Source organism: Cyanistes caeruleus, chromosome 2 (assembly GCF_971803275.1).
Source record: "Cyanistes caeruleus chromosome 2, bCyaCae1.hap1.1, whole genome shotgun sequence".
Taxonomy (NCBI): Eukaryota; Metazoa; Chordata; class Aves; order Passeriformes; family Paridae; genus Cyanistes; species Cyanistes caeruleus.
In genome coordinates this window covers 20,539,424-20,561,922 of record NC_141702.1, presented here as the reverse complement: position 1 = coordinate 20,561,922, position 22,499 = coordinate 20,539,424, and the positions used below count along the sequence as shown (strand labels likewise).

Here is a 22,499-nt window from a genome sequence, read left to right as displayed (position 1 = left end):
GATGATACACAATAAATAGACTGTATATATGTATATATATTTTTCTATTGTTTTAATTCCAAAATGTTTCCTTAAGTTGAAAATCTACTGAAAAATGCAATTCAATTATGAAAATGCAATTATTCATATGGCATAAAAAAATGACTATACCTAACATAGCCCCCCCATTTCAGAAAAAAACCCTAAAAAACTAAGTTCTCCAAACCTCCAAGACCTTGTGGTGTGACATTTACAGCAACACAAAGTTTTGTTTCTTTAGAATTTTTTTCTAGTTATTTAGCATTTATTTTTTGGTTATTAACATTGGAAATTTTCTTCTGAATTTTAGACTCCTCTCTCTCACTCTCTGAAATTTTCTATTTTCATTCTGTGCTTCTGTTGTTTAAGTACATAAGTGCGCTTTGCTTCCTAATGCTTTCCAATTAGCAAAGCATTTACTGAGCTTTCACAGTCAGTGCTCTGTGATGGCAGAACCAGCTTCTGAAAATTTAAAAAGTTGAGACTAGCACTATTCAAATAACACAGGAGAAAGGGTAAAATATTTAATCACCAGCTAGCTTAACATCTTTAATACATATTAAAAACAATTTTGTTGCAAATAGTAAAAGACCACTAAATTAAGCTTAATTTCATTAAAGCCAGCCACTATGACTGTATGATAGGAATGTCTTGCATAACTAAATTGACAGAACTCTTTGGAGATAATGGTGTTGTGATAGATAAGAGAGTGACATGGATGCTATGCATTTTTCAAGAACAATTTGATAAGGCTACACATCAAAGATAATTGGTTTTTGTAAGGAAACCTTACACAGAATAGAACATATTTTAGAGAGCTGGAAAGTGCATTGTTCCATGAAGACACAAATATTTTTGTCTTGATAACTCTAAACTATAAGACAAGCCTAAGTCTGTTAGTAGCACAGACACCACACTGGACATATGAAAACACAAAAGCATCAACCCATGCAATTTAGTACAGTGAAATTCTGCTACATTGAAAAATATGGGTGTATATATTTATATCCTAAAATTTTAATTAAAAAACGCATCCTTTTCGGGACCATTACTGTGAATAGAAAGTAACCAATCTTTTCAACTTTATGCCAGTGCTTCAATGAAAAATAGTGTATATGGAAGTATATTAACTGTGAAGTTGTGTCCCCATTGTTTTTTAAATTGGAAATAAGAGGTGACTTGTCTGCTGATAATTTTCATTTTCTTTTTTTGTTTGCTTTCCCCCTTTTGGAGAAGCTGAGTTAAGACAATTAGGTGGCCCTACCTAGAATTGAGATGTATTTGATTTTAGAATAACCTCTATAGTAAATCAGAGAAGTTTTCAAATGCCTTTGAGTATAAACTGCATAAAGCATTATGAAAACATAATCAGGGTGACAATTCCTGCAGTGCAGTGAGAGAGATTAGATGCTTTGCATGTTCTCTGAGCTATGAATTATGATATTCAGAGTGGTTCTATCTCCTTTGAAATCAAGCACTCCCAATATCTGAAGATCTAGCACCAGATAGCTCATATATTCATATTCTCAGCATACACTTCCTCTAAAGCTGATGAATCTATCATTCTTTCAGAGCAATTATATGCAAACATGCAGGGTCAGTTCTGTATTCAGAAATTGTCATCAACGTTTGGTAATTATTAGATTGCTGTTTAGGAATGATAAGTAATAAAATGTCATTTATTCATAAACATTAGAAAACCTAAACATAGCCTTTCTGCTTTTGATGAATATTGAAAAGTTAATAGTTATTCTTCACTTAAATTTATATAACTAGCTTGTATATCTAACCTCTGAAATTGTTTCATAATAAGCACTCAATAATGACATACTCCACTGATTTACTGTCTAGAATATCCATTGACTGACTGAACCCATGATGATGAAGCAATTGTATTCCCAGCAGCATCTATGCTTATACAGTATATGCGGTAACACATCTTTGATTTGATTTTATTTAAAACCTTATTCTGAATTCTTTTGCCTACTTTCCATATGGCTATATTTTTACAAGAAATCTGGAAGCATTAAATCGATGTGCTTTGTTTATCTACTGATCCCATTAATCAGCCTTTGACTACATGCTAACAATCTCTCTTGGATACACTTGGTTTATGTCTGTCTTAGACATCATCCTTGTTTGGGGTTGTTTTAAAGAATATTTCACAATTATATTATTTTAAAGCTATGCCCTGGTTATGCTGTAGTCAAATGCTGATAAGGGTGGAATGACACATGACAAATCTCCAGGTTAAAAGTCATTTACTAACCATTATGTTCCAGGGATCTTCTACTTCCGTTTTTGCACCAATATAGTATAAAAATTCCAAAGAGTACACCAGCAAGGACATTTAAAAAGCGGGGAGAGCATGAAAAGAATGAATGCTTCATCTTATGCTCATAAGTATACTTCATACAGTCCTGATAGCTGTGACAGCTTTTACTGTTCTTTCAAGTTTCTGCCATATAACTTGTTTTTTGAAGCATTTGAAGCATCTGCTTTTTAGCAAAATATGCTAAAAAGCACTGGAAAACCTTCTCCATGTTCAAGCTTCCCACTCTTATAGATAACTCCTATTTTTTTCCATGGCTAGAATGAGCTCTTTTATTTGTTTGTTTCCATGGATCTTTTTACCTTAAAACATCCATTTATAAAGGAACCAATAGAAAATGTCCATCTGAAGAAAATGCTTTACAGTTTAGGAAAAAAAATGAAAGCTACTGAGAGTGTGGAGAAGCAAAACTTTTTCTATTACAGACTTCAAACATACTGTATAACAGCTTAAAAAGCCCTGTCTGGTGGTGGCATCCATAACTAAAACGTTAAATAAAGATACTCCTCAAAAAAACCACAAGACAATACAGTCTTGTTTGTTAGTTTATTGTCTTAACTACTCACCTCACCTACTTTGGTAAAGTTCAGAAGTTTCAGTAAGATGCAAGTTACCCAAATATGAACAGGAAAAATTATAGTCTAGATAAATTAATCTTGTTATGATATGGCAAACCTTGCCATCCTGCCCTTACATTTTCAACATGAAGTTTAGCATTTGCTAAAGCTTAGACCCAAGAACAACATTTAAACTCCAGGCCTTTTACTAATTACTTTAATTACTAATTATTTTAATTGTAATCCCAGCTGGAGTCAGTGCTTCCATACTGGCATGCAGTAGCTTATAGGACACACCCATCATAAACTGTTGCTCAGTGATTCCATATGACAGACTTGAAACAAATGTGTTCTCATACAAAAACATTATATTCAAAGTTGTATTTTACTAGATGTATTCACAGAATTCATTTCTGATAATTTGATCCAATGCAATCATTTTAGGTGGCCTGGCTTTATAAAACAGCTTAAAATTCATTTTGCTGCCTTTCCTGATTTCAATCAGGAAAGAAGATTTTCAGAATGTTTATGAATGAGTCAGAATACATCTGACATTAATACATGTACACCTGCAAAGATAAACACACAAAAATATCAAAAACTTCCCGGTGATCTCATTTATATTATCCAAGTAATTAATCAGTCAGACAAGACATACATGAAAAGAACTTCTATTATAATCACTTGCAGTAGCACAGTGACAGAAAAATTACATTCAGGAAAACAGGATGAACACAGCTATCATAACTTGTGCAGTGAAGTGAAAAAGATAAATCCAACATAAAAATATACTCAGGTCCCTAAAAACTAAACTAAAACAATACTTGAAGTGAAAGAGAGTACATCAACTTTAAATCTTAAACCATTCTAGTTTCCAGGAATATCTGTCTAATGCCTTACGTATTTTTGCCACTCTAAATTGCTGTCAAAGAGAAACACTCATTTTCCTTATACCTGAGATCAGGAGAGGACTAACATTCAATGGGTTTCTTCTTCTTTTTTCCTAATTAACTCACACCTTACCTCTCCATTCAGAAAGTTTTGCAGAGTGCCAGGAGTATTTTGATTATTGCAGTTATCAAGAATATTCATCTCTTAGAGAGTTTCAGTTCTTTACACCTAACTTTGAATATTTCCATAAAATGGAAGCTGAAAATATTCCCTCTCTACAGCCATTGGAGAGAGACAGAGGTAAATCTCTCTCAGAGACAGTAAAAGTAGCTATTACTTCTGTCACCTTAAGCAAAATTTGGAAAGTTACCTGCAATAAATATTGGCTAATCTCTATCTTCACCCCATTGTGTAAATAGCATTATAATAAATTCTTATTCAAATAATAATAATAAAAAATTATCTGTTGAATAAAATAGTTTACAGATAGTAATCACATTCGTACAGTTTCATACTCACAGATCCCTGAATTATGATATAATGTCTGAAAGCCATCCAGATATGTGAAGTAATATTCAGCACTGCTCTGATGAAAACATTGGCAATCTCTAAAATGCTCACAGAAATAAAAGAAATCATGCTGGATATTTAACCTTTAAACTGTATATAGCTCTATAAAATGACATGAGCCTGTGAATTACAGTAATAAAATCTGTTGGCTGTTTTTCATAAGAGATGGTAAAGATTATTGTCATGATAATAGCTGTGATTCTGGACAGATTTCCACAGCAAAATGTATTACAAGTGGGGACCAGAGGACAGTCAAACTCTTCACTCATTTATAGCTATTAAAATTATCATATAGATATTAAAATTATGTAGTGTGGCTGCCTTAACGCTTTTCTCTAGTTACCACCCTGGATCATGATGGGGATAACTTCCTGGGTCATGAGCCACACCTGAAGGCTTTTGCCTTAGATATTCACAGATATCCATACATCCATAAGCACTTCCAAGAGAGAATGAGCTCCCCACCCCCTTGCAGCAAAATGTATTACTGATAAAATAATGGTGATACAGTCAATTTCTAACAAAGATGCTGTGACTATCTCACTTCTAAATTATTCTAAAAAAAAGGAGAACACTGCTGAAGCAAAAAATTACACAGTCCTTAATTTCTTGTTAGTCACAATTGTTAGTTGGTTCAGAATGGCATTGAATGTGTCCTAGACCCACTGAACCTGTCCAGAGAGCACTTTGATGGGGAAGAATTCAACCTCTCTTTTCAAAGGCACAGAGAGATAAGTAAAGCATCAAGTTCAGACTTTTCCTCCTACCTGATTTCTACTAATTCCAGTCTGGTGTGGGTTTTTTTTTGAAAGAGTATTGATCCAGATTTAAAGAATAGAGTAACAACAAAAATGGTAATATTATTTCTTAGCTGCTCCTCTCTTTCTTTTGTACAATACAATGCTCTGCAGTTTACAAATTAATAACTGTCCCTCTGTTATACTCTTCTCAGGATATCAACTGACAGTATAGGAGGCAATGGGCACAAATTGCCACAGAATAGAGAAAATTCAATAGAGAAAATTCCACTCAAAATTTAGAAAAAAACTTTCTTCACTGTGAAACTGAAAAAATATTGGATTAATTCTCCAGAGAGTTTGTGCAGTCCCCATTCTTGGTGATAAAACTCAACTGACATGGACAGTGTCTGGGGCAACCAGCTTTCAGCTGGTGGGCTCTGACTGGAAAATCTCCAGGGATGTCTTCCAAACTCAGCTATTTCTGTTATTCTATGAAATAATTCCACCTTAAGGCATCTGTGAAACACACACTTCCAGCATAGAAGCTCAAACTATGACTGCATTCCCAGAAGAAAACTGAGCAACTTGGAGCTCAAAGACACCTTTGACACTGGAGGTCAGCACAGTATTTCTTGCCTGACAATCTTAGACTTTACTCTAGGCCAAAGCTGGTGTTACCATTGCATTCCCAGGGTAAATGTTGGCATGAAAAAAATTTCCCATTTAGGCAATCTCTTTAAATAAATACAGTAGTAATATAGCAATCTGATACTGAGTGCCTATTTTCCTTTGAAGATGGCTATTAACTGAAGATTCAGTTTTCCTCTTCTCTTGGCTTACTGAATGTCATCTGGACTGAGGTAAAGGCCAGTTTTTCAAATAGCCCAGTTTGGTACATAGAGTTCAGAGGCCAATTTATCATCTGAAAAGTGTTTCAGTACTGATTTATTATTCAATTTATAGAATGTTAAACTAATAGTGAATAAGATGTTTTTCCATCAGAATATTTTTCTGATGCTGCACTACACAGTTTACCTCTGCAGATCCAGTCTGTGGTTTTGTCTAGCCTACCTGAGAATTATTAGACACAGTGAAAGAGAAGGAAATGATCAAAAAGTCAACTCCTTCCTAATTTCAGGCACCCAATACTGCCCCACTGATTCTAACCAAGAGCAGATTCCTTCACAATACTTGATCACCAGTGCTGTAGGGGAAATAAGACTCAGAGCTTCTTACATATCCATCCCTCCCTTGCCCATTAGTTCAGTTAGTTTATTAGTTAGTTCATTAGTTCAGTTTACAGTGTCAATCATTTTCCTGACCACGTAGAGGTCATGAGAGCACCAGATGTGAGGAAAATTCCCTTTCTTAAATCTTGAATGGCCATAAAAGTCAGGATATATGTTTGTCATTAATAATTTAATATTGATAAGTAAGTTAGACTGTCCAAAACACATAAAATAACCATACTTTTCCTAAAATCTGGAAGTCATTGGCTATCTAAATGCATAAACATAGACACTTCAGCTCTTATTTAAAACATTTATAATTTCATTTGCTGATAAATTTAGTAAAAGTTGTCTCAAATTTTGTGCTAAAACAGCTTCTTCCTTGACTTCAGAAAGAATTATTCTGTAAAAATAAAAATTTTAATAAAATTACTATAAAATTAATTAATAAATTGGAGAGGTAATAAACACTTTTAACTATTTCTTGCTTCCCCTTCTACTTTAAATTATTTCAAGGATAAAGTCCTATAACCAGGAAGCACAGAAAGTGCCAACAGTGGAACCCAAAAGGCCCAAGTATTGCTGGGCAGGAAACCACCTGTGACATTCCTTTTGAATAATGCACAAGAAGACATCTGAATGTGGAAGAATGAGAAGAAAAATCTAGTGAGGACAGGACAATTCTAATATACTTTGCTATAGAGCAATATTTAAGTAGTGTATCTGGAAATGGAAATTAATATATTACAGGAACCTGATTTTATTTACACGTATGTGTGGCACTTAGGGACATGGTTTAGAGGTAGACCTGGCTGTGTTAGGTCAATAGTTAGCCTCAATGAACTTGAATAATTTCTAACCTAAATGATTCTGATTCTCTTTTTGTCTGTGTTCATAGTGATGAAAAGAGGACGAAGTTCACGTTGGAACTTTGTGCATTTCTAACAGTTGCTGTGACTACACGCAGAGTGTCCTTGATGAAAAAGGTACTACTGGGGAAAGATGAAGGGCCACCTCAGGAGAGGGAGGCATTCTCTAGAGGGATATAAATAATTGTGGAAGATAGAGTTGTTTTTTTAATTTGTGTGGTGCTTTGCATAGAGCACCTCAGATATAGGAACATAGTGAAAAACAACACCTTTCTTTCTCCAATCTATTTAGCATTTAAACATTTCTGCTTTAGGTAAAGTGTCATCCACTGTTCCTTCTGCATGGCAGACATGGGGAACAACTATTGGGGCTGTCCTGTGCCAGTTTAGATAACTTTCTAAGAGGAAAAGGGTTTGTTTTGCCTTCAGTTCTTTTCCCAACTCTCATGCATATTTATCTATTTTCTAAACCTAGGGACAATGGACGGATACACACTGTGCAGAAAGAGCAAAAATTAGTCATCTAGAGATGCTTAATGCAAGGGACACTGCTGGGGCACAACTTGAGAGAAGGGAAAAGGACAGCATTTGGCCAAAACACGTATTGTGCAATGATAAAGCCTTTAGTATTTCCAGTTACCAATAGAACTGTTGGCAAAACTCAAGTCAGAGTCCTTAAATTGCTGACACCATTTTGTTCCCTTTCCATTTGATCCAGCTGCAGATGAGTGAATACTGCATTGAATGAGTTGAGGTATTACCAAGCATTTTCCCATTTAAGTCAGAGAGGTAGTCCCTGTCTCAAAAGGACAATCCAAGACTATAGCAAAGCTCATGGTAGCACATGATAGAAGACTGACTTTGTTGTTTACTACCCCATCTTGCTATTAGCTGGCTGGATTCAACCTGTTTGCACACTTGAATAAATCCTCAAATAAGCAGTGTCAAAGGCAGCTTTTCTTCCTGAAGTGCTGCCATGCTTTATTAATGCTAGCCTGAATTTCTTCATGACAAGCTATGTCTTACATCTGTTGTGAAGTGAAGCTGATAGAACACACCTGGTAAATGATGTACTAATGCCAACACACCAATTCCTATGGATAGCTGCTTGTTTCTAAGTAAATGGCTAATTTTTACATATGGTGTTTTCTGGATTGTTCCCCTATTTTCCTTTGCTGCATTAGCAGTGAGCAAAGGCATCTTTGGACATTGAGAAAATGTCCAAACTCTGCTTTCCCTATTTCTATGTAGAATTTTAAACATTTATTTTCCTTCTAGCCTCATACCAAGCTAAACTGTATCAGCTTAAAAGGGTTCCTTTACTGTTCAAAGCATCCACAGACGAGAAAGAACAAGAACACATGCCAGGTACTGGGAAGAATATAATTGTGATTAACTCCTTGGCTGGATAATTTTGTCTGGTGATGGAGTTATGATTAAATAGCCATATTAATTATTTATTTAAGAATTTGTTTAAAATATAGGTCATGGTTTCCAAATGTCTGAGGAAAATGCTTTCCTTTAATCCATACAGAACAAAATAAAGACTGCAAGAGTCATCAGCTGTCCAGTGAGACACCTCTAAAGTGAGACACCTCAAGGCTGAAAATGGCACAGGTGCCTTAGAATGTCTTATTCCCATTTACCCTCACAGGTGTCCAAAGCCCTTTGGAAGTTTGAAGAAATTCTGGTATCAGAGTATCTGACTAGTGTATTAGCACCCCTGTCACTTTTTGGGGTCTGTAACTGCAGCTGCTGGCCGCCTGCCTGCTGGGCTGTGTTTTCATTCCCCTCACTCTTCATCTGCCAGCCAGCTCTCCCTGCCTGCCCCTCACAGCTCTTGTTGCTCAGCCATCTCTATCTTCTTGCTTGCCTCAGCACCACCATTACATCCACTAAACAACTGGGGTTTCTTCTTTCCCAGGTTTCCTTTCTTACAAAAGACTACCCTTCTTAATATCTAGCTTCATGCACAACTCGGAACAACTCTGAAAGTGATGTCAAGCTCTTTTCTCTAATAGGCAGAGCAGAGTCTGATCCTATGAAGTCTGGTGGGAGTTTCTGGTTTAATTCACTGGCTGTAGATTCAGAGCAGAATTAGGCCATTTGATGCTAAATTCTCAGGATGTGTCTGAATAAAAATAGTACAAATACTGTGGCATTCAAGCTCTTCATCCATAATATATTCATCTTGAAGTGCACAGCTGCCATGCATATATTTATATAACTGCTATCTGTAGAAATATTTAAGTATTCATTTCAACTCTGAAAAAAAAATTTAGAAAAGTTAAGGAAGGCTAAGTGGCGAGTGCAAGCAAGCAAGATAGTCATTAGACATACGTGTCTTCAGAAGGCAGCAAATCACCAACATTTTCACCCGAATCACTGAAGGTACATAACACGGCTGGAAAATGTACAGAGGAACAAGGACGGCCAGATATTTGGAGAAGTGAGGAATCTAAGCAGACCACAACTTTTCAGTTAATAAGCAGACAGTTTAAGGTAGCAATGATAAGCATTCACTTTTCACAGTCAGAACACTTGAGGAAATCCATAAAATAATCAAACACAAGGCTTAAACCAAAGACAATGTAATTAATTTATAGAGCCTATTTCCATAACATTTTTGAAATCAATAGTGCAAACATGTTAAAAAACAAGACTGGATAAAACCATGAACAATTGAGACGTCAGAAGCTTTTATACACAGTATGACCTCCAGCCTGAGAGGACCAGACACAACAGAAGCTGGATATGGATCAGACAGGAAGGTGGCAGCATTCCCTACAAACCCTTATTCCTATCCCTTCAATCTCATCTATTGTTTTTCACTATCAGCTACTGAGAGCTTTTTGTCTCTCCCATTTCAGCAGCTGTCTTGCACTTACCCTATACTGTCCCCAACCTTCACAAATAAAAATACTGCAAGTAACCCGGTCTATATATGCAGTAGGTGCTGAGGGCTACAGGAACATCTCTGCCTCCCTGCTCTGCCCAGCTGGTACAGCTGTGCAAATCCTCCTTACACCTGCCTCCACTTCTTTTAGATTTCTGCTTCCTTGCTTTCTAAACTTAACTGTGCAAAGTGTTTGGTGCAGCAATACAAGCACAGTCATATTAACTGCCAATATTTATATTCTGTTGCATCTCTGGCAGGCTCTTGGCAGTATAGCAACAAACATCCCAGTAACAAACGAGCTTTTAAGTGCACCAAGCTTTACTATTCAGCAGCTGGCATGTGGTCTCTGATCAAAACTCAACGTATACAACCCCAGCATAGGCAGCACACCAAATAGCAATAACAGCAACAGCACTAATAAACAATGTAATACACTGCTCTGACCTCAAGTTAAGAACACAGGTCAACTATCCTCCTAACTATACCACAATCTATTACTTCAGGGGCTCTTTTCCTAAGCTACACTAACACACTACTGAATTGCAGTGAGGTAGGTAAGTAGGAGCACAATGCCCATTAAGTCTCCATAAACAATTAACTTTTGCAGCTGAGCTCTACAATGAAACAACCTGTCTGCTGCCATGGGATGTTGTTTCACTTCATGTAGGTCATTGGTGAGGTAATAGACAATTTTACCCAGCAACAGCAGAAAAGCAGCAAAATCCCAGCACAACACATCCTTTGAAAGGCTTAATAAAAATATAGATTAAGTTTACAGCAGAAGAAATTGAAAACAAAAAAGCAATTACCTCACTTAAATGTATTTCAAATGTTTGTTAAGTATACAGAATTTTACTGCTAAAAATACCCCAACAAAACATACATTCAATGTAAAAAAATGCCTTAAACTTACCTCTTAGTTTACACTGATTTAATATATTTTTTCTTCTACTTTTCAACTTTCCTTGCATCTTGGGAATATAGTGGTTTTCTCCACCCGTTTCCTTCCTCTCACCTCCTCCCCCTCCAATCTGGCCTCCTTTCCTTCCTTGGAGGTTTTTAAGCTTTAATTTGAGAGTGTAAAGCTGAAAAATATTTGATACAATTTTTTTTTTTAATTAGAGAATTGAGCTCCTCACCATGGTTGAAGCATTTCTGGGAACAGCACCAAAAAGCTGGAAGCTACTGCACTGAGTAGCCACAGCATATCTCTTAAAATCATCATTCATTTATTTTTCCCAGACAACTAATGTTTCAGCATTTTACTTACAGACATGACTGCAGTTTAGGAAACTAGAAATGAGTTCCGAGTCTCTTTGTTCAATTTTGGAACGTGAAAACTAGATTCCCAAATTCCAGCGTGGGCCCATCTCCAGCTGGAACAGGAACAAGACTCACCAAGTGGGATTTGACAATGTATGAGCTGAGGCTTAAGTTAGTCACATTTTAAATGAGCTCAGAAGGGTATTGATGATTATATGTTCCAACTGGAGGAGGTAGTTGTCAGTCTGCCTGCAGCGTGCATGTCATCACACCGGGGAAGGGGAAATATTTTAAAGCTTGTGTGGGATTGGCCTTGCTGAATGGAGCACCTGGGAAATTATCATTTGGATATTGTTGGGGAAGAGGGGAAAAATATATAGGTTACATATAATCTTTAGGAATTCTGCAACATGTACTCCCAGCAAGGGGTATTGGAGAGACTTGGTATTTCTGTATGCAAGTAGAAGCCTACAGCACTAAATTGTGCTTTACAGACTGTATGTATATTTTTTTAATCTTGATTCAGTATGGCTATAGGTTGCTTTCATCTAATAAAGAACATTTTCCTGATAAGATATCAAATCTGTGGTAATGCTAAGTAAGCCATATATTTTTTAAATGCTTACACATTTCAGGTATGTGGATAACAGCAATCTTCCTCTCCATTCCTTTTTTTGTTCATTCATTCATTACATTTCTGTCTTTCCTCTTACGTTACCCCTGCCTGACCAACAGCAAATTGCTCCTACAATCCACTTACTTGTGTGAAACTCAGCAATTATATGTCTAATCTTTTACACAATCTGCATATTTGTTCAAAGACAGTAGTTCCTTTTAGACATTATACTGACTACAAACTGGACCTTTCATAACCAGAAAATAAAAAGTTTTAGTGCAATTGAATGTGTACATTTCTGTGTATTTAATTATGTATTAGGCATATAAAAGCAGTTCTGAACTAGTTTATCACAGATGCATTAGCTTCTCATTTCTCTCAATCAGAATATGATACATTGATAACTCCTCCTGCTCGTGTTTCTAACCTCTAAGTGTTGTTTATTTTCTGTTTCCTGCTGTTTACATCATCTGCTGACTTCATTAACATGCTGTTCACTTGCTTTCCCTAATACTATTAATGAAACTGTTAAATAAGGCTGAAACAGAGGCCAATCATTATAGCAGCACATTGGACAACTGAAACATTTCACCAGCCAAGGTTTCTGCAGGAAGGTCTAAAAGCCTTTGTCAAAAAAGACAAATCAAAAAAGATTTGTCAAAATCATTAATTTTAATTGGTTTCATTAAGTTATTCTTTCAATTGACTGATGTTTAATTGTGGCACTACCAGAAAGCCATTTGTGAAACCTTGGCATAGAAAATCTGACTGCTTATGTATTTGCTTTTGTCTAAACCAAACCTACTGGAAAGTTTGTATTTGCTTCAGACTGGGTTTTGAACTACTTGCTTCAGTTCTCCTTTCTTTTTACTTCTTCATACTCACTATTTCACACCATAAAGTTTACCCTTACAGATTTGAGATCTTTGAATTAATTCCATACAATTGATAAAACAATTAGGTCGCTTTAAGGCTGAACAGAAGGGTATGTGATAATAGACAAATAATACTAAATAGGAGATAATATTATTTACATAAATAGACACACACGGTGAAAATATATATGAATGTATCACAAACACAAACAATTCCAAATACATTTCCAGCATAATTAAGGGAACATGAGAGATGTCTGTTAAACATCAGAAAACATAAACAGAGAAGGAAAATAATTATTTTACCTGCATAGTTACTGGTGACCTGCAAACACACTAACTGAGAATAAATTAGGCTAGAAGTGAGAAGGTAAATAACAACCATCAGGAATGTGAGCCTTCAGATAAGTTTTCCAGTACATGTAGGCAAGGCAATGAACCTTATGTCTCTAATATAAAGTTGGCTTAGTTCACAGAAGGAGTTGTCAAGTGATTTTTTAAACAGGCAGCGTGACCATCCCTCATCTCAGACACAGTGGTCCTTGCAGCTCTGCAAGCCTGATAGTCAATACCAACAACTCTTAACCCCTAACTTTGTCTTTGAAATTTCTGATTCACATTTTCTTCATACTGAAAGTCTGGTTTTCTGCATCAAAACTGCTTGGTTTTGATGAACCTCAATTGCCTCATGAAATCTAAAAATAAGAAAAACTAAATTATTAATCTTCATTACAAAGAAGACAGGAGCTGCTGAATTTTTTAGGTGTGTCAAAGTTTTGGCCCCTAAAAATTAGTTTTCAGTAAGTACACATGGGGCAAAGCTTCACAAGAAAGGGCACTCTTGAAGACAGTGGATTCTGGCACTGACCAAGGTCTTTGTTGAAAAGCTCAAGTACGCTACTCCTGACATACAGCAACTACATCAGTGTCTGCTGCCTCCCCAGTTGGATCAACACAGATGTGGGAAGAATGGATATAATCTAGACCAAAAGATCATACCCTTGACATTTGTTCTTTTGGGGACAAAAAACACGGAAATCTCTCATGGCTTAGAAAAGATGGAAAATATTTGAATTCAGGTCCCCAGAACTATTTTGAATCTGAGAAGTGACAGAGCTGATAGAAAAGGACAATCAGGCATTTTCGTAATCGTAGTATTTTGAGTATATAGGTCATTTCATTCTGAGGTTTTCAGACAACACTTCCGAACATTCAAAAATCTCAGCATATCTTTTTATACAAAAAAATGAGTCTCAATTAAAAAGACTATCAAAAGATTTGCTTATGGGTATGTATTTGATTTCATGGAATGAAGCATTTTTGGTCCTCCTTGGAGCATTCTCCTCTTGAGTTTTTAATTCTTATCAATGGAAGAAGGAGCTTTGGTGGAAGTTATTTAACCTTTATGGTGTATTGTTTACATAGATTGCTCAAAGAAAACTAACAGGGCTGGTAGTCTAGGTACAGTCTTTTTTATTTGGCTGAATAGTTCTTGGCCTTTCCAAAGCACACAACTCATTGTTTTCATCAGCCTATGATCATAATGATACAAAGAAAAGTCACAGTAATTATAGAGCAGTCTTCATAAGAGCTATATTTAATAAGCTATGTTCATCCCTGTTCCAACTCCACTCGCTTCTGTCAAAAGCAAGGATATATTTAACCGTTATGTGCTAGCTTGCATAGCTACAATTATTATCCTTGAGAAAGCAGTAATGCTTTGGCCCTTTTAGAGGTTAAACCTTATTTTCTGCCTGTTAACAAAAATACTGAACAGTTGAAATAAATTGAGAGTGCAATAAATGTTCATAGACTTCAAACAAAGCATTCTCTCTGAAATCATGTCTATAAAAGGCTTAATGGTGTTTTTACATTTTCAGTTTAACAACAAAAATGGTGATGAAAGGTGGGCACATATATATCTGTATATTTGTATGTATTAGCATAAATGAAAACATATTATCAAGAAATATTAGAAGTGTATCATCAAAACCCTTTATTTTTCATTGGATTATTAGTTGTTTAAGTACAATTAAGAACTACTATTAACTTCAGAAGTTTTTTAAAAAATGGGAAAAATACCCAACTCTTTATCTAGAGATCACAATGAACATATGAGACAGCAGGAGGATACAGTCTGCTGAGTAGCACAAAGAAAAAATGAGAAAAAAGTTGCTCAGTATACATCTTAGTACACAAACTGAGCATCAGATGTAATCTGTTGCCATCACCAGGTGGTTTACATAAACATTTATCTGTTATGAGGCCACTACAAATGCTATTTTTGAATTGTTACTGGAAATTTATTTCAGCATAATATGAGCTAATAATAATAATAATAATAAAAAAAAAAAACCCAAACCATCACTAGCCTGGTTCTATTTGACCTGTTTGATTTAACCAGGGGAAAATAATTCAGACTATCTTGCAGGAAGAATAGGCATATTACTGGCTTCAAAGTGCTCACTGACAGTAGCAACTTCTGGCATCCTTTCAATCTCACTGGTTCTTGATAATTAAAAATACTGTTTACTTCACAGTACATTTTTAATTAATAAACAAAATAATTTACATAGCTTCTTTCTTTGGCTGTTTGCTAGCACGTGTTCTGCCATAAAAGGGTTTGCTTCCTGCTGCCCTGAAGAGGAATCCTTGTGCTCACAGCAAAGGAACAACATGGCTCAGAGAAACAGATCCACAAAATCATCCTGGAATAACTGATCATTCAGGGTGGGAGGCATGAGGGGTGAAATTTCACATAAAAATTATGAGGAGGGCCAAAAAAATTAAGATAATAATAACAGAATTCATTAATATCAGATAATATTAATAGAATTCCAAGAACCAAACAACATATTTTTTGTTTTCATTCCAGAACTCCACACATCCTTCCTATTTTTAAGAAGCATGAGGTATAAAATCCTTCCATCTCATCTACTGCATGCAAGATATCTATCTTCCCACACTGACATCCAATACAGCTCAGAATTCTGGTCTTATAAGCCTCAATATAAAATGTGCTGTTCTCTGAATTAGAACTTTGAAAGCATGCATTATGTTTATAGGCTGGCTCACAGTCACAGGGATCATATGTGCCCATGCATGTAAATGTGAGTACATGAGACAAGAGTACTGAACCTATTGATTAATTTCTAATTAAAAATGAAAACGGTGAAAGACTGGGAAAATTCTGAAGCAACCTTCTATTGTGATATGCAGAAGAATGCAAGCTGCAGTTCATTGGTGTCTCCATAGAAACAAGACATATTGGAGGGTGTAAGACATTGTCAGAGGACTAAAAAATTTCAGCTTCAGCGGAAAACAGAAAAGCACCTGAGGGATTTTTTTTAACCAGGAAAACAAAATTAATTATTCATTTCCTATATGGGAAGTATCCATTTTTAAATGAGTTACTTAACATACATCAGGATTAATTTATGGAGTGGCTAATCCTATGATTTTATAATCCATAAAATCTGTAGAAAACACATCGTTACACTTCTAAGTATAATGCCAAAGAGGAATATAAGTAGGCTCTCAATGAATAATTGAAAGGTCTATTCAATGTGCTGTTAATTCTTGGTAACATTTTCACACTTGTTTTAGACAGTGCTTATGCATTCATATGAATATTGGCTCATAAGCAGAACCCCTTTTTGGCCTGTGCAAAAGGTGTTCCTAGGAGAATTAAAGGCAGTGGGGAGACATTGCTTCAAGACACTGTGCTGTAAACCTGCTCAGCATCCCTCCTACTTCAAATGAACAGAGACTCAAAGTGTGCAGCTGCAGCAACTATTTTTAAGAAGTTGAACCCACACACAGGATGGATTAAAAAAGGCTCATCTCCATATGCTAAACCTGAATCTATAGGCAGAGATTTTTTCCTATGTGACCAAGGGACCTAAGCCAGCTGGTAGCTTCATAGGCTGGGCTACTGTTCCCTGATTTTATGCCCTGAACAGGCTACTGTCCCTAAGCCTTAGGGACAGACTTCCCACCTCAGAACCAACCCCAAGATCCCTCAACTCTTCCTAAAGATAGATATTCTTTATCCATGGAGGTCCCTGGTACTGAAGGTACCTCTCACCTCCTTTTCTACTGAAACAAAAATGCTGTGGAAATTATCCATTTTCTCATCAAGACATTTCTGCTCCATTTCCTCAAAAGAGAAGAAAGCCTGTCCTGTACCCTGTATCCTGAGTACAGAGTATCTATATCCTGTTCCCTGCCTCCATGGCCTGGGGCACAGATGAGATACTTGTGCTGCACAAGGGAACTGAAGATGAGAACTGCCATTAACTCTTGGCTGGAGGTCCCTGCAGCGACCATCTCTTACGGCTGAGTTAAGACAGTGCATGTTAGATATCAAAAGAGAAAAGGTCTTCCAAGAATAACTGGGCCTTTTCCTGGTGACATCCTGTGCCATGGTATCACAGTGATGATCCAACCCTACCACGACTACTAACCGCTTTAAGGAAGATGAAGATTAAAGAATGGATAACTATGAGACTTCCCAACCACAAACAAGACTTAAGGGTTCTAAAAAGATGTCTCAATGAGTGGGAAGGAATAAAAAGGTTAAAGTGAAAACAGTTAATTAGGGCCTTTTTTGTGTGCATGTCAGACAGAACCAAGTTCTGTACAGAGCACCCATGTTAGTTAAAAATCAGAGGTCTCACGGAAGACTGTTATGCATTTTTTTAAACAAGTATGATCTTCATAATAAATAACCAGGTATTAGAGCTCTGCCAGAGGATGCAGACTCATTCTCTAGCTCTCTACAGACTTGCATCAAGATGCATCTAAGACCAGAGACAATCCTTCAATTAACAAAGCATGGCATCTTCAGTCAATTGTCAAAACTGACACAAAACAGAAGAATGGTACTATGAGTTATTATGACATGTTTATGTCCAGCTGTGCTTTTTCAGCATATGTGCAAAGATGGGAATTCAGAGACATGTGAACTGATATGCACACATTTACACTACAGTTTCTCCAATCTTTGCACCAGGGCTGAAAGCAGTGAACTTGTAATCAGTCACTTATGCAAAGTGCTGCCTGCACAGAAAAAGTTAAAATTGATGGGTACACATGGAAAAAGAAATTATTTTAAAAGAGATAGAGAAGATGATGAAAAATACCTGATACAAATATTGTTTTTTTCAAGAAGGATAAGAATTAAAAAGATATAATTATTTTTGGTCTTATGAAGATTGTAATGGCCCTATAATTGACTTTTGTACTTTGGATAAACAGTATTATTATCCTATACCTTTGCTTATATCTGCCATTCTTGTCCACATCATCAGTCTTAGGTAATATTAAGGCCATTTCTCACACAATGAAAATCTACTCTAGTAATAAGAGATATCAACAAAATCATGTTTTTCTGAAGGACAAAATACTAGGCTGCTCTTTTAGGGAACCTCTTAAACTCTTCTATGCTGGATCTAAAGGAAAATACAAAAGAGTTGTGTAATCTTGAGTACATCTTGCTTCACATCCTTCACTGCAATCACAACTTTGGGCCTCCTGAATCCTTACAGACAATGACATAAAATGAGGAAAGGATACAATAGTCTGAAGTCTCTTTTCCCCTTTCCTGTACCCCCATCCATTTCCCAAAGAAGACAATCAGAAAGGGAAATGACTGACGTTTTTCACTATTGTGCTACTTACTAATAAAAGTCAGACTGAAGGGACGGTGAGAAATAACACTCAGAAAGGAAGAGTGCATGACACTGATACAGTTGCTGATGTATACACCATGACCATATATTACTGCAAGTTCAGATTAAATTAGATGGAATAGTGAAGATGTCAATAGTGTTGACATATCTCAGGAGAAAATTAGCTATAGCTTACACAATAAAGTCTTTATTATCTGTCAAGCATGCTTGACACTTATTTTTACAAATTATGATACTTTATAGGAGGCTATGCAAGCACTTTGAGTAAATGCTTTATTCTGCCATTGTTTATAGGTGATATTAGATCTAAAGCACATACCAGCATTATGCAGTGATGGAATTTCAGAATGGTTTTGACATTAGTAATACATATTGAGTTTCCAGTCATGGTTCTTACAAGTTTTTCGGTCCCAGAAATATATTACACATCTTGCAGTAGGGTCACAGATGGATGTTCCTAATTGCAGTTCCAGGAACAGTGAGATCAAAGACGTCTACCAGATACTCTGTCCCCATACAGACCCAAATTTTCCAGATTTAAATTTTCAGTTTATTTGGGTAGCCATGGCTGTCTGAGTCTGCACAGGATATATGAAGTTCTAGGGCAATTACTAGAGAAAACACATTGGCCATGCTGTCTATCATAAAATTTTGTCATACACAGTTATCAGATGGGGAGAAAAAGATCAAGAATAACTACTATGAAAGACTGAAGACTACTGCAGTGTGTCCATCATTCAGGTCAGTGGTTATGGCTGTAGTTCAAGACTGGTGAGTAATGTGTTTAATTTCATACTTTGCCAAAGGCCTCTTTGGGGACATGGAGGAACTGACAGTCTCTGCTTAATTCTCAAAATAAGGATAATGATCTTTCCTCTCTTCAGACATGTGCTCGGATGACTGAGGCAGGTTGCTGTAGTGTGCAACAGGTTCACATTACTTTGCTTCCATATGTATGTATACATATAAACATATATGTGCATTTATTTTCTCAGTGAATAACATCAAGGACACAGTGAATTTAGATAAACATTACAAGTTCACTTGCTTTCCTAAAATTTACAGGTAACACATCTTACTTAGAAGGACAGAGGATTTTGTAAATATAAAAGTTTTACAATATATTTCTTGAATCCATCCTAGACAACCTAGTGCAATATGCTTCCCCTAGTTATTTTACACTTTGGCATATACAATATTGATTGTGAGCATATTTGAGTGAGTTTTCTTGGGGTTTTGAGCATTATATATATGTAATGCTTTAAACAACTTCACAACTTTCCATAATTAAAATAAAATAAATCAGAAAAGGGACATATTAATTTTCCTGCCAGAGCTGCACTTATCCTTAAGCACTTTGAGCAAGGCACAGTGATGCACAATATGTTGCACAGTAATTCTGCCTGAGTAAAGCTCCTGATATTAAAGAATAACCATGCATCCAAGAGACAGTCAGCCTTAGGCGCAGACAGATTGACACAGCGTGGTGCAACATTTTTGTCCAGAATCTGGAAATGCCTGCTTGTGAAACTTTGGCAAGAGTAAGTCTGCACCATATGCATCTCCTTGTAAGTTTAATTGCCTGAATAGGAGCTATTAGTCTACCTTCAGGAGTTACTTTTCTTAACATCTTCCTCCTTCATTGCAGTATCATGTCTAAATGAATATTGTTAAATCAAATAGATAAAAGGTGACCCATGGTAGTTTGAGGCTTTTGACCAAGCCTGAACCCAGAGCTAATGAATAAGATCAGTCAATCAATCAATAAGAGTTTGGTTCTAAATCAGTATTGATATTCCACAGACAATTGCTTAAGGCAGAGGTTCCTTTAGCACGCACCACAACTCTCCAACATCTCGATCTCCTGCCATCACTGCACTTTAGTACAGACCTCATTCACTTGCATTTCTCATTGCTGTCTCTTCACACTAGTAAATATTGGAGCTATGCTTGATGAAAAAGGGATATTTAAAAAGTCCTACTAAAAATTTGCACTAAGAAACAGTGGTCAGTCCCACTGATCTGCAGCAAAATACAAGATTTCTTAGAATTTGAATGCTGATGACCTAGTCAGTAGCAATAATCAAAAGAATCTTATACAGATAAATCAAGATACCTACAAAGAAATGTCATTTACTGAAAAAAAGCACAATGTATTTTACATTTCCACCTTGCATTTCAGTGCCATAGCATAATGGATAACTGTGAATAGAATGGTGATGGCTTCTTTAGAAGGCATATCTGTATGCCTGCTAAAAAGGAGGAACACTCCATACTGTGTCCTGTGTGAATCTATTCAGATAATTTAACTCTATCACAAACTGCACAGACTGTACATATCACTTGCATGTATTTTCTACATTACTGTCATCAGGACAGTCCCAAGATAATAGAAGTACTTTTTTTTTTTTTTTTTTTGTCTATCTTCCTTTTGGTGTTATAGTTTCCTTGGATATTTAGTTTAGACTTGATTTCATAAAAATTATCATTTAAATAAGCTCACTGTTCATTCTCACATCTAGGAGGCTACATGAAAGCTTTTGTGGACTTGCACTGGTATTACTGCCAGAAGACATCTGAAAAACATGCAACTGCATAGTTCTGCCATTGCCATGGGACCTCTTTGCAGATGTGAGCCAACATGGTCTCTGTAGATGCACTGTACGGGAAGGAATTCAGCATTGCTATCAACTTGAAGTCAAAGTGACATGGAATGTAACCTACACCAATATGTACAGGAACAATCCACATTCAAGATCATGGTCAAACCTCTGCTGGCAAAGGAGCCGTGCTGCCTGGTGCTCCCTTCCAAGGGGGGCTCCTGGAGGATGAGATGCTGTGCAGTGCCGTGCAAGCAGTGGCACCAGTCTGCCAGTGAGGCATTTCTCCTCAGCCAGAGGTGCTCCTCATGAGCAGCAGGGGCTGGTCCCCTCTCTTAGCACTAAGGGAGGATCTCATCCCCTCTTGGGCTGAGATGAGGGCACAGAGACACACAGGCTGCTCTGCTGCCCATTTGCTCTGATTTCTGCTGTGCTGGATGCTGCACAACCTCTCATGGGCTGGACCACATCAAAGATGGACAAAAAGAAGGCATGAATCTTATTCTACAAAAGTATATTTTACCCTGCATTTAAATGGTTCTGAAATGGTTCTGAAATCCACAGAATCCACAGACAGTCGATCCACACTGTCTAACTTGGGGACTTTTCTCTAAAATAATACTTCAAAAACATTTACATTAACTGAAACACTGAAATTTATCAGAATATAGTTATTTTTAAATACTTCACAAGAAACTGAGTTTCTTTCCCTGGAAATTTTCATTGACACGTTTATAAATACGTGAAATACAGTCTCCAAAACAGACAATAAGATATATTAGGTTTTTAAGAGATGAAATTTTGGACAACTTTTAAATTTCAGATCAAGGTGTCATTTTTTAGGTAGGTCTGCCTTACATTCTATCCTTCTCATGAGAAAAGAGAGGATGCCACTTTCCAAAAGCTTACATGATTAATTTTCTGGTGGTTCCCCTACACATCATACCTGCACCCCATTCATACGACCTGGGGCTTTTTAAACTGATGCTCCTTACATAATCAGATAAATGACAAACTTTCTGTTTTAAACATTCCAAGGAAAAAAGCACTGTACAGGGTGTGAGTGCCCAGGCCCCGGCAGCAGTGGCAGCTCTGTGAGGGGAGGCCAGGGCTGCCACAGCCGGTTCCAACCGGTTCCTGTCGGACACAGCCGGTTCCAGCCGGTTCCTGTCAGACACAGCCGGTTCCAGCCAGACACAGCCGGTTCCAGCCAGACACAGCCGGTTCCTGTCGGACACAGCCGGTTCCAGCCAGACACAGCCGGTTCCTGTCAGACACAGCCGGTTCCAGCCAGACACAGCCGGTTCCAGCCAGACACAGCCGGTTCCAGCCGGACACAGCCGGTTC

The 22,499-nt window shown here is 36.8% G+C and overlaps 1 protein-coding gene across 29 annotated transcripts in view; it reads right to left on the bottom strand.

Moving 5' to 3' along the window:
- The window catches only part of DLGAP2 (DLG associated protein 2), a 443,370-nt gene that overhangs the window by 281,868 nt on the left and 139,003 nt on the right, over window positions 1–22,499 (bottom strand). For 12 of the 29 annotated variants that reach the window (XM_086875982.1, XM_086875996.1, XM_086876000.1 and 9 more), the window contains one exon: window positions 11,019–11,190. The exons of the other annotated variants lie outside the window; for them this stretch is intronic. In XM_086875982.1, coding sequence (XP_086732108.1) covers window positions 11,019–11,076 — 58 coding nt within the window. In that variant the 5' untranslated portion in view covers window positions 11,077–11,190. Of the gene's footprint in view, window positions 1–11,018; window positions 11,191–22,499 lie in introns of those variants that run through there. 29 annotated transcript variants of the gene reach the window in all.